The sequence below is a fragment of the Lathyrus oleraceus genome, chromosome 6, assembly GCF_024323335.1.
Source record: "Lathyrus oleraceus cultivar Zhongwan6 chromosome 6, CAAS_Psat_ZW6_1.0, whole genome shotgun sequence".
NCBI classification, from domain to species: Eukaryota; Viridiplantae; Streptophyta; class Magnoliopsida; order Fabales; family Fabaceae; genus Lathyrus; species Lathyrus oleraceus.
In genome coordinates this window covers 474,688,718-474,701,172 of record NC_066584.1, presented here as the reverse complement: position 1 = coordinate 474,701,172, position 12,455 = coordinate 474,688,718, and the positions used below count along the sequence as shown (strand labels likewise).

The window sequence follows — 12,455 nt, the reverse complement described above, 5'->3', positions numbered from 1 at the left end:
CATTTAAAACTCAAAGTACCAGCGTCCAGAGAAAAGAGTCATTGTTGACAGAATATATGAAAAATGAAATACCATTTTTTATCTTCAATGCAAAGTCTTTAAAATTCATTTTACTTTGCCTTACCAGTTTTAGATTCATTTATCTGCTTTATTTCTATGCTTTCAACTTTTGTTACTTTCTTTGCTTCTTTTTTCAATTTCAACACTGTCGAAGTTACATCTTTCATACTCTCTAAGTCACTATTTCGACCAAGTTAAAAGTATGATTTTATCAAAGGAAAACTATAAAATAAGGAATTTTGACACTATGTCATAGGATTCACTAGTTGATCCTACAAGTAAACTTTTATTAAATAAAATGAAAATCATACAACATGATTATAACTTACCACCCCATTTTTACAGCCCCATATATAATATTTCTCCCAATTTGCTCTCATATTTGTTACACTATGAAAGACATATTCATTTGCCATTATGCATAAGCCATAATATATTAGATGTAGTCTTTCAAGTTAAATATTTATAACAAAAAGGTTCTTTAAACTATTAAGGGGTTGAAAATTGGAACCATGTGGGTTCTAGAACAACATTGTTTAACCTAGAAGATTCTAACAACAACAATAACAAAACCTTATTCCATTAATTGAGGTCGACTACATGAATCGAATTTCGCCATAATGTTCTATCACAGACCATGCATATATTCAAATTGTCATTTTCAAGATCTTTTTTAATAATTTCTCTTATAGTTTTTTTAGGTCTTCCTCTATCTCTAGTTGTTTGACTTCTCTTCATCAGATATACTCTCCTTATCACAAAATCTACATATCTTCTTTCTACATACTTAAATCATATAAGTCTATTTCTACCATCTTTTCTACTATAGTTGTTACCCCATCACTCTCTTTAATATTGTCATTTCGAATATCATGTCTAGACTTACCACACATCCAACGCAACATCCTAATCTCTATTATTTTTTTATATTCTCATATTGATTCTTAACCAATCATCATTTGTTCCCATAGAACATTGTAGGTCTTATCACTGTCCGATATAATTTTCTCTTTATCTTAAGTGATACATTTATGTCACATAGAACCCCTAAAGTCTTTATCAATTTCAGTCACCCAGTTTAAATTCAATATTTATATTTCTCTTTATTTCTCCATCACTTTATATTACGGATCCAAAATATTTAAATAATACGAGATATAGAATTATAAATAAAACAAAAATCAACAAGAACTTGCACTCAGTCTCCACAACTTTGTATATAATCTTTCCTCGTGTTTGGTCTCACACTCATTACATTACGATGAACAACTTCATTCTCACATCAACAAGTGAATTTAAATTTTCTTGCAGCCGTACCCTTGAATTATAAGATCTAGAATACTCATGGAGTATTTTTCAGGAATTGCTACACTTAGAAGTTCATAGGTGAAATGCTCATACAAACACAAATCCAAATAAAAATTATTTAGGTACACACTCATAAAGAAACATATTATTTAATTATTTCAAAAACATATAATACTTAATTCTTTTCTCTTACATATATTTTTCATGTTTGTGTGTCTGCCTAAATGAATTTTATTTATGCTTGTGATGAAGCAAGTGTTTCATAGTGTATATGATTTTTTTATATAAGGACAATTCTATAATAAAATATGATTATGAAAAAGAAGATGTGTCAGCTACTACATGATAATGAAAAAGTTGTATTGAGACTATGTAAACGGCCACATAAGATTGAAAAACTAAATTGTATTTTTATTATTGAATATTAGTTTTTCTCCAACAAATTAATAATTTAAATATCAGAATTTTTTATCCAACTACCCTTAATTTTTAAAAAAAAATCTAAAATAATCTTGATTTCAATTTTTTCTTCAAACTACCCAATTTTCAAGAGGAGGCGCCAGACCAATTGGCGCCATCTCCTAAAGTTAGAGAGGAGGCGCCAATTGGATTGGCTAGGGTACATGGTGCAGCCAATCCAATTGGCGCCCATGTGTTATTTTTGAGAGGATGCGCCAATTGGTCTGGCGTCTCAGTGTAAAATGCAATTTTTTTGTTATAAATAGAGGTGTTGTGTGAATTATTTTTCCACATCTCATTTCATCATTTTGCAAACATGTTTGGTATTCGTCGCTGCTATGGAAAAGTGATTTATTCGAGAGACAAACCTCAGATGTTGATGCTCTTCTATAACATCACTAGTTTCGATCAACTGAAGAGGGAACTGATTCGTTGGTTAGATAGAAAAATATCAGAAGGGGAAAAAATTAGAAGTATTGGGAGACTCGACATTATATTTGGTTGGGTGCGAATCAAAACTGATAAGGATGCTAGGGAAATGATGTTTGGACGAGATGACATCAGTTTGGTTGTTGTAATCAGTTAGAAATATTCTGTTTTAAGTTTGCTTATATTGTAGTGATGTTTGTTGTTAACCTTGTTGTAACAAAAAGTTAATGATATATAAAAATTGAAGGTTACAAAAATCCAAGGTTACAAAAAGATTATGACGCAGATATTGCTCCTCGATTGGGACAGTTATTCTTATTCTGTTCTGGTTGACGATATATACTACATATCTTATCATTTTATCAGTCGTATCCATTTCTGTTCTAATACGCGTGCTGTTTGGCCGTCCTTTTTTCTTTCTACGCATCTCGTCGTTGTGCCAAACTATGTCACCTTCATATGGAGGCAAGTATTCCTCCATTGGTAGCACTGAGAAACTTTTGTTATACATATTCATGACGGTAATGACCTTATAAACATCAGATAAATGGTTGTAAGCGTCCTGGGGAGTATGTGCGCATGCTGCAATGACATGGGAGCAAAGAATGCGGAAGGCCTGAAACTTTCCACAGTCGCACCAACTTCGATTTAGTTTGACAGCATATGATACATTTAATCTCCCCTCATTGTAGTCCATTGTTTCCTGTACGCTGAAATTTTGCCTATGACGGTCAAAGACTGTTACCGCGTGTGCGCTAGCTTTGATGCTCTCCTCTTTCATCACTTTCATGCAACACTCACTGAATATTTGCCCAGACATTAACACCGTACTCCATCTTTCACCTCTGGTTGCGAAGGAAGAAGCCAACCTATAATAGGTTGACCTGACCAAGGCGGTTATTGGTAGATTTTTGATGCCTTTGAATACGTCGTTCATGCATTCCACAAGGTTTGTTGCCATGTAGCCCCATAGACAGCCTCCGTCAAATGCCTTTGTCCACTACTTTACTAGTATGTTATCCAACCATCTTCCCGCATCTTCATTAGACCGTCTAATTTCATCATGGTAATATTGAAATGACGGTTGAGTTAGAGCATACCCAACATTCACCACTTTCTTGCGTAGGTTCTTATCTTTGATTGCACACATGAAGTTTTGTGCGACATATCTAATGCAATAGGCATGAGTAGAAGGAGGATCATGCCATCCGTTGTCATGGTTATTGTAAGCACTCTTAATGGCAACATATCTATTAGAAATCAAAAATAGATTGGCATGTGGAGCCACATGTATTCTGAGATGTCGAAGAAAGAAACCCCAACCACCAACAGTTTCACCTTCAACCAGAGCAAAGGCAATGGGAAAAACATTGTTGTTGCCGTCTTGTGTAACCGCCATAAGCAAAATACCATTGTATTTGCCATATAACCATGTTCCATCAATTTGAATAGTAGGTTTGCAGAATGCAAAACCTTTGATGCACGGGTCAAACGCCCAAAAAAGACAATGAAGGATTTTATTTCCAGCAACACAGGTTCCGTCTTGCGTAATTGCTGAGAAAGTCTCCATAATTGCAACAGTTCCTGGTACGTATGTTTTTAGTGCCCATAAAAACCATGACAATTCTTTGTATGAATCCTCCCAGTTGCCGAATACCTGTTCAACAACCTTTGCCCTCTCAATCCACGCTTTCTTGTAAGATGAAGTATAATTATATCTTATTCTGATATTAGATATTATTATACTCACCTTCACTGATGGGTCTTTGTTTACAAGCGGAAAAATGTCTTGACATATCAATGCAGCGCTTAATTTACGGTGATCTTGTTGAACGTTAGTTGCAATGCAACTGTGAGGTGAGTCTATTGAAGCTATCTCCCAAGAGTCGCTTTTATTTTTGTGAGATGTAGCCAACCGAAACTTACAAAGGATGTTACGATATTCGATGACATACCTTCTTGAATCAATGTGTTTCACTGTGAAATCAGCAGAGTTATTCATGTGAAATTTTTTGATAGCTCGCACACATTCTTCTTTAGTGCAGAACATGTCTCCCACCTTTAACTCGCCTTCTGATCGTGGATACGGGTTATAAAAAACACTGTTGGATGTTTCATCGTCATGCAGATCCATGTTTGTCATATGTTGAGGCGGATTATAGACATGACTTGGAGGTAATGGCGTTGGTTGATCATCATCTTTAATATTGTTGTTCAACATATGATCGACATGTGTCTCGGTTTCTTCTTCTTCTTCATCAATGACGTTGACTTCTACTTCTGCTTCTGGGTTGACGTCATCTGAATATTGTGAATCAAATTCATCAGATTCATCCTGATTAGTTATTTGAGATTGTTGAGATGGTATACTTGGTTGAAGGGTAATATATGACTCAATACAATTGCAACCAGAATGTTCGAGACTAACAAACATATATTCAACATCTTTATCATCCCGTACCTTTAGCGGGAAAAACTTGCATTGACTGTTCTAAAAAAAATTGGATTTTGATACGTGATCTTTGACACAATACCAGATCCTATGCAGGACTGAATTCGTTTTTTCAGATGCAAAAATTTGAATTTCTCTTGATCGTAAGTCGGATGGTATCGGTGTTTCCAAAACAAAACCCGTATAGCTCAGACTCATATGTCTCACCATTGCAGTGAACATTGACAATATATTTCAATGAAGATGACATTGTAATATTTCTTGTGTAGATGAAAATTAATTTCCCGCTACAGATGAATGTGTGTTGATTGTTGGATATAGATAGTAAGACACTTAAATAGGTAAGTGATGTGTCTAACATACAAGCAAGTCCGAAGTGATGTGTCAAACATGCAAGCAACTCAGACTCATGTGTCAAACATGCAAGAGAGAGGGGAGCCACGTGTCACACATGCAAGCCCTAGATCCAATCCAATTGGCGCTTGCTTGCAATGCTTGCACATGGACACCAGTCCAATTGGCGACACCATGTCTTGCATGAAGACCTCGTAACCAAGCATGCAGAGCCACACATGCACCAGGCTAGGTCTATATGTGTCATGCATGAGCATAGGGAGGCGCCTATTTGATTGTCGCTAGCATGTAGCAAATGCACATGGGCGCCAAATCATTTGGCTAGCACGTGCAATCACATTTTTCCAAGCTTCCACACTTTTGCATGTCACACCTTATAAATAGGAATTAGACTCTCACATTTCTCCCACACCAACACTCGCTACTTCCTCAACAACATCAAATATTTCATCTGCACCAACCTCTTTCATCTCCGACAAGATGTCTATCCTCACAATGGGCGAATCACACAGGAACAATTGCAAACATAACAACTTATGTAAGCATTTAATTCTTTTGTTATTTGTCTAGAATACCTTTTAATAACATATAAACTTAGTAACGTGATTTATTGTTTCTTTTATAGGATGTTTCAAGGTTCCGTACTCGAGTCCACGGATATGTACACATGGACCCGATGATTCAACTGTATGTCGAACTTGCCGATTTTGGATATATAAGCAAAATAATGTCTTGGTCGATGAATAATAAATTCATTCTTGCGTTATGTGAAAGATGGCGTCCCGAGACACACACATGCTGGTTTGCAACCGGTGAGTGTACCGTGACGTTAGAAGACGTCTACATGCTATTGGGACTGCCTATCGAAGGTAAAGCTGTAAATGGTAAAACTAACTATGCGAATTCAATTTGCATGGACCTATTGGATTCTGATTTGTTAGATGATAACTCAAGAGGTCAAGGTATACTCCTTTTACGCCTTAAGGCATACTATAACAACTTACATTTAGATGAGTATTCTATCGAAGAGGTTCGAATAATAAAAACTAGGTGTTACATTATGCTTTTAATTGGTTCTTGTTTATTTCCCGAAGGTAGTGATTCTAGTATGCATGTTATGTATTTACCTTTACTAAGACATTTAAATAGAATAGGAAGTTATAATTGGGGCTCAACTTGTCTGACCTATCTTTATAGCTCTTTGTGTAAAAAATCGCACAAAGACACATCTACCTTTTCTGGATGTGCTGTTTTGCTCCAAGCATGGGATTGGTCAAGACTACCGTCCCTGGCACCCGTCAACACCAACCCTTTCACATTCCCATATGCACAAAAGTAAGTTGTTTAAAATGCTATATATTTACTTACTTTACCGATTATTATCTCTAACTAATATTTTTACCTTTATGGTGCAGATGTTCGACACGTGGTATGAGTTACAACAGATGTCCTAGACACTGTATTACCTAGTATCGCAATCTCTTAGATCACCTTCGACCGACAGATGTATGGATAATAACCTAATTATTTCGTAATAATTTGTTAATTTCTTCTACCAAGTGTATAATCTAACATACATTCACATTTTAGTTTATTAGGCGTCCATACCTAAATTTGGATCATGACCATGAAATCAACGAAGAAGACGCAGCCGTATGGACTACATGCACACCGATCATAAGATTCACCACTGTGGAAATGCACAATAGTGATTGTGTGAAATTACAGTTCGGTATGCTTCAACACATCCCAGATCCCCCCAGAAAACCTAGGAGAATGATATCTACGCAAAGTTAACGACCAATGGAACTTCAACCCATGGCAAAGCTTCGCTAGATCTGAGTGTCGCAAATGGAAGCACCGCCATGACCATGTCTTAACTGACAATGTGATGTCAACTGAAGAAAAACCAAGTTGTACTTATATGGCTTGGTACAAATCGGTTGGTTTTGAGTTCATCGCCGATGATATGTACCTATACGACCTACGCCAGGAAACCTACACACCAGACGCCTCAACGTCTAACCCCCAATAACATTGTCAGACCGGCTACACACAACCCCATATCCGTCAAACTTTCCGTTCCACAAACACACAAACATACAACCCTAACTTGCCATGCACCCAACCACAATACCAAGAGCATACCCCGTACCACCACCACCAACTAGATCATCAACCAGATACCCAACTTCGCTTCGCACCCAACACATCACCCTACCAAAGCCTCCTTAGCCAAAACACTCAACGATGATTTAACACCAACCATCCCTCCTCTTACCATAGACAAGAAGCCCAAACATCTCAAAATCGAAACCTTCAACAACCCTATCTCTACCAAACACCACAACAATCTTTCCAACCTTTCCTCGACGCATCATTCACACCAATGTTTCCCTTCAATCGTCCCGGTCGCCCTCTAGCAAGTCAAACACAACCCAACTACTCTGGCATGGGTCATGAACTCAGCTATGGCGGTACACCTTCGATGCATACACAAGACTATGCTGACTTGTCTGACTATCTCAACAGACCATCTCCTGCAGTTGGTAGTGATGTTTCCGGGCCCTTAGATGCTCAAAGACCTGGGGTGAATCATCAACGTGGGTTAGGGCCACGGGTTCGGGTAGCTAAGGGATGTGGGACCGAAGGTCGGTTAGGTGATCCCGGTCATCAACATTAGACTTTTTTGTGTAAACGAGAATTAATATTAATATGAATTGGTTCGATTTCGACTTTATGTATCATGTAGACTATTTTTGAAAACAAATTACAAAACACACTGAGGTGTCAATCCAATTGACGCCTCCCTTTAATCTTTACACATATGCGCCAGTTGGATTGGCTGCACCATGTGCCCTAGCCAATCCAATTGGCGTCTGCTCTCCAAATTTAAGAGGGGATGCTAATTGGATTGACGTCTCTTCTTAAAAGTGAGATAGATTGAAATTTTTTTTTATGAAATCAGAATTATTTTTATTTTTTTTTTAAAATCTGGGTTATTTTAATAAATTTTTTTTTTAAATCTGGGTTATTTTAATAAAAATTTCTAAATATCATATCATGAATATATCGTTCAAACTTGTTCGGTCCACACATTAATTTTGTACATATCAATTATACTATAGATTGCCACACCTCCAACCTCACATAATTTTTTGAATTGTATCTTATGAATCAACCAAATTAATCTCTATCAACCCTAATTTTTTCTGTAACGAATTCTATTAACATCATCCAAGATCAATCACAGCACACTTGTATAACTAATTTTAATGGAACATTGATAATAACCTAAACCTATCATCATCTTGACCTAATTGGTTCTTCATTTATAGTCTCTAGAAAAGGTTTCTTTGATCTACAATAACTTAACCTGTAACTAAACCCTGATTCAACTCCTTCCAAACTCAACCTCCGAACACACTCCTTTTGATCATTCTCAACACCATCAACCGAACTCTCGTCCGGTTGGACACGTGTCTTTCCGGCACGTAACCGTTTTGCAGCAGAATTCGCCGCTAGAAAGAGCACCGCCATGTCAGCTCCCGTAACAACAGAGTTGAGTCTTCTCATAGGAAAAAATATATAAACACTTCCGAATTCCAGTTCTTCGTCTGCAGCGAGAGGAGAGAATCTTGTAGAAATGTGAAGAGAACGAGAATTGACTAAGAAATAGTTTGGATTCTCTAACATAAGCTCCGCAGCTTTCATGATTTCTCTGAATTGCTTCACTTCTCCAGTTGGAAGAATTACCCTAGTAGCTTTGGCGTTCCTCATCAACGGTGGAGCTAAGGTGCATGAAACGTAATTTCCCATGACGAAACCCTAATTTGATTCTGCTGGGAATGAATAGTGTTGAAAGGTGTTTGAAGTTTGGTTTGAGTGTAGGAAGGAGAATGAATGAGTGTTTATTTATATATATATATATAGGAGAATATTAGTTACGGAAGCATAATATTGGATTAGAATAGTAGTAGTACTGGAAAGTGCATAGTGTTGTATTGTTTTGTATTTTATGAAAGGAAATGAAATTGCCATGTGCGTTGGTGTGTGTGCTTGAAATGAAAAGGAAGGGTGAGACTTTGCAAATGCGCGTAGAAAGTGCAAATGCCAAATGCAAAATTAGCAACACAATTTGGGAAATTATTATTTTATTTAATTCTTATGGCTGTCACACTGAGGCTGGAATTTCGTCGTGATTGAATAAATCCAGACGCGTGTGGCCGCGTGGGACCGATCAATGTCTGCCTGTTTATACTTCAAAAAGAACAAAGTGAAAGTATTATTTTAATTAGGACAGCAAGCAAAATACTACTATAATTTATTTAAGGTTAATACATCATTTTTTAATATATTAATTTTAACTAAATTATGAGTATGTATAATATTCACAACAATATAGAAAACAAAAAGAATCATTATCTTTAATGAGAGCTTGAGTTTTACTGAATATTATGTTAAGGAATCAAATATACATATATTTGTCTTAAAATTTTACAAAAAAATATTTTAAACTTTTTTACCATGAAGACTTTTGATTGATGCAATTTTTAAATCATTTAATTTGTAAGAGATTGAGAATACTAAATGTGACTAATTCTTGTATTTAAGAAATTTTACTCATGTTCATCTATTAGTGTGCAAAATCTCTAGTGGTCTTGAGGAGTAAGCAGCATTTTTAAAATAAAAAGAAGTTTTTAAAGGTTTTTATTTGACATGCCTTATAAAGAGTCTTTGATTGATATTTTAGCTGATATTTTAGCTTGATATTCATGAGGTTTCATATTAATCTTAAACGAATGTGCTAATCATTTATGTCATATTTATTCTTCTTTATTTGTAGATATCAGGCCTATCACCTCTTGTTGTAAATTAGAGAATTTAATTTTGTAAATGCTATATTTTCTCCTGCACATTCGAGAGGATTTAACCATATTTCTACTTATAGTCTTACATGTCAAAAATATGGTATCTTGCGAGATAATTGTGCATGAAGAGAAATATCTCGCAAACAAGTGTATTTGCGGGGAGAAAAATACCTCACATTTATTAGGAGATCTTTACGAGAGATACACAAAATTTATCGATGTGTTATCCGTATCGTTTAGAAGTTCATCAGAGTTCTTGGACATTCAATGAATTAAGTGAGATTATGTGTATTGCAGGATTCTTCGGTAGGAAATCTAGATAGAGATGGATCTTACATGGAACTTTGGCTTTCCACACTTTTATCAGGCCTTTCACAATGTAACTAATAACATAAGTTCCTGCATAAAAAAATCAGACAATATTTGATAGTTGCTTTTTACAGAGAATCAATGTTTGTCCCTCCCCCACACAGATTTGTCACAAAACATTGGCTTTGATGAACCTGAAGCAAAAGCTCCTGTAATTCGCATATTGAGAAGACTATTTTCATTGAGGCTATCCTTTGCAAGCTTAATGGTCCAGTTCCAATCAGACCCGATCTCTAATCCCATATTTGCAATTTTACAGAACTGATCTACAGCAATCAAATAGATGTCTATTAAACCAATTTGACCCTCCAAAGCACCCCAACAAGCACTCTTCACATCCTTCCACCAGAGGGATTCTTTGTTATCTTTCTTAGAACTTGCAGGGATCAAGATCAAGTCATGAATGTTGCCATAAATGTATTGAAGCAAGGCAGACCATATAGCTTCACGATCTAAAAAGAGTTTCCAAATCCATTTGCTTAAGATGGGCAAGTTAAATCTTTCACAATGTTTTACTCTAAGTCCACCCTCGTGCTTTGCTCTACAAACATTGTCCCATTTGATCTAGTTGACGTTTCTTTTCAAATATGAAGATAATTCAAAATATTAAGATCATAAAATTATTTTTGATACACAACCCTAAAGATAATTCAAAATCCCTTAGAGGTGCTTTGACATTCATACGTTATCCAAAGAGCCATCACAAATAATTGCTATGTTATATGCGAATGGAAGGAGCTCAAAATATAAATCCTCGTTGAATTTGAAACAAAGGAATTCTCTTAGGGAAGTGGCATTTTGGAAAAGCCTTGCAAGACCTTCAATTACCATCAGGAAGAGGAATGGAGACAAAGGATCTCCTTGACGCAAACCCCTCTCAACCTTAAAATCAGAAGTGAGACTCTTATTCACAAGCATTGACATTGAACTAGAGAAAATCAGAGCTTCAAACCATCTAATCCAAATGTTACCAAACCCCATCCTCCTCATAATGAATCTAAGGTAATCCCAAGACATTGTGTCATAAGCCTTTTTGAAAGTCAACCTTTACAAGAGGACACTTCTTCTTAAACCTCTTAGCACCACCCATTATCTCATTCAGAACCACTATACCATTCAACATCTATCTCTGAGCCATGAAAGCAGATTGATATTTAAAGATTAAATCATATTTGACCTTTTTAAACCTAGTAGCTTGGATCTTAGCAAGAATTCTATATAAGCTATTAGTAAGACTAATGGGCATGTACTCAACAAGGGCTTGAGAGTTATCCTTCTTAGGAATCAAAGTCAAGAATGAAGCAATTATAGTTTTTGGAACCTTTGCAATCATATGGAATTCACTCACAAACCTTAAAAGGTCATCCTTTAAAAACTCCCAATAAGATTGAAGAATCTTATGTTAAAGCCATTTAGGCCGGGGCTTTTGTCCTACCTCTCCAAATTACTTCTCTTAATTCATCAAACAATAAAGGAGTCTCAAGATCATTCCTCTCTTCTAAACTCATATGATTGAAAGTTACTCCTTTCAAGATAGGTTTTCTCCAAGGATGCTTTTTAAATTTACTTTAAAAATTAAATCTGGTTTTTCTTTTATCTCCTTCACTTGGTCAAGTCTTCCCTTATCAATCTTAATACTCAATATGCAGTTCCTACTATACCTCTTCATAAATTTATAAAAGCACTTAGAGTTGGAATCCCCTTCTCTAATCCACATAAGCCTAAATTTTTGTCTAAGAATACTCTCTTTGTTGTACATTGCTTCCCAAACTTTGCTAGATGCTTTGACTCCGACTTCTTCCAAACTGCTAGAACTTGAAACCACAATATTTGCTGCTGCCTGATGGTCTAAGTAGTTGAGAGACTTTACAGCTTCTGCCACTTGTAAATTTAGGATGTCAAACACCTCTTTATTCCAACTCTTTGAATTTTCCTTCAAAACCTTCGACTTTTCTTTTAACACGAATGCAACTTTGCCCTGATTATTAGCTGCTTTCCAAATTCCTTTCATAAAAGGGTGACAAATCTTTATGATCCAACCAACAATTGAAAAATTTGAAGGTTTTGGACCATAGTTCTGTTCAGTTCCTTTAATCTAGATAGGACACTGATATGATAAGTCGCTATCTAACACATTGGCAGACAATCTTCCA

The 12,455-nt window shown here is 35.9% G+C and overlaps 2 protein-coding genes across 2 annotated transcripts; both read right to left on the bottom strand.

The window, feature by feature from the left end:
• Positions 1 to 8,208: 8,208 nt before the first annotated feature.
• On the bottom strand, positions 8,209 to 9,168 carry LOC127097958 (uncharacterized). Its single transcript, XM_051036456.1, has one exon. It carries the CDS (start codon positions 8,879 to 8,881, stop codon positions 8,369 to 8,371), a length of 513 nt encoding a protein of 170 aa, XP_050892413.1. The 5' UTR covers positions 8,882 to 9,168; the 3' UTR covers positions 8,209 to 8,368.
• A 2,257-nt stretch (positions 9,169 to 11,425) lies between these two features.
• LOC127096328 (uncharacterized) lies at positions 11,426 to 12,313 on the bottom strand. The gene is made up of 2 exons (XM_051034913.1): positions 11,870 to 12,313; positions 11,426 to 11,668 (listed from the first exon to the last, which is right to left on the bottom strand). Exons 1-2 carry the CDS (start codon positions 12,311 to 12,313, stop codon positions 11,426 to 11,428), a joined length of 687 nt encoding a protein of 228 aa, XP_050890870.1.
• Between the last annotated feature and the right edge of the window lie 142 nt (positions 12,314 to 12,455).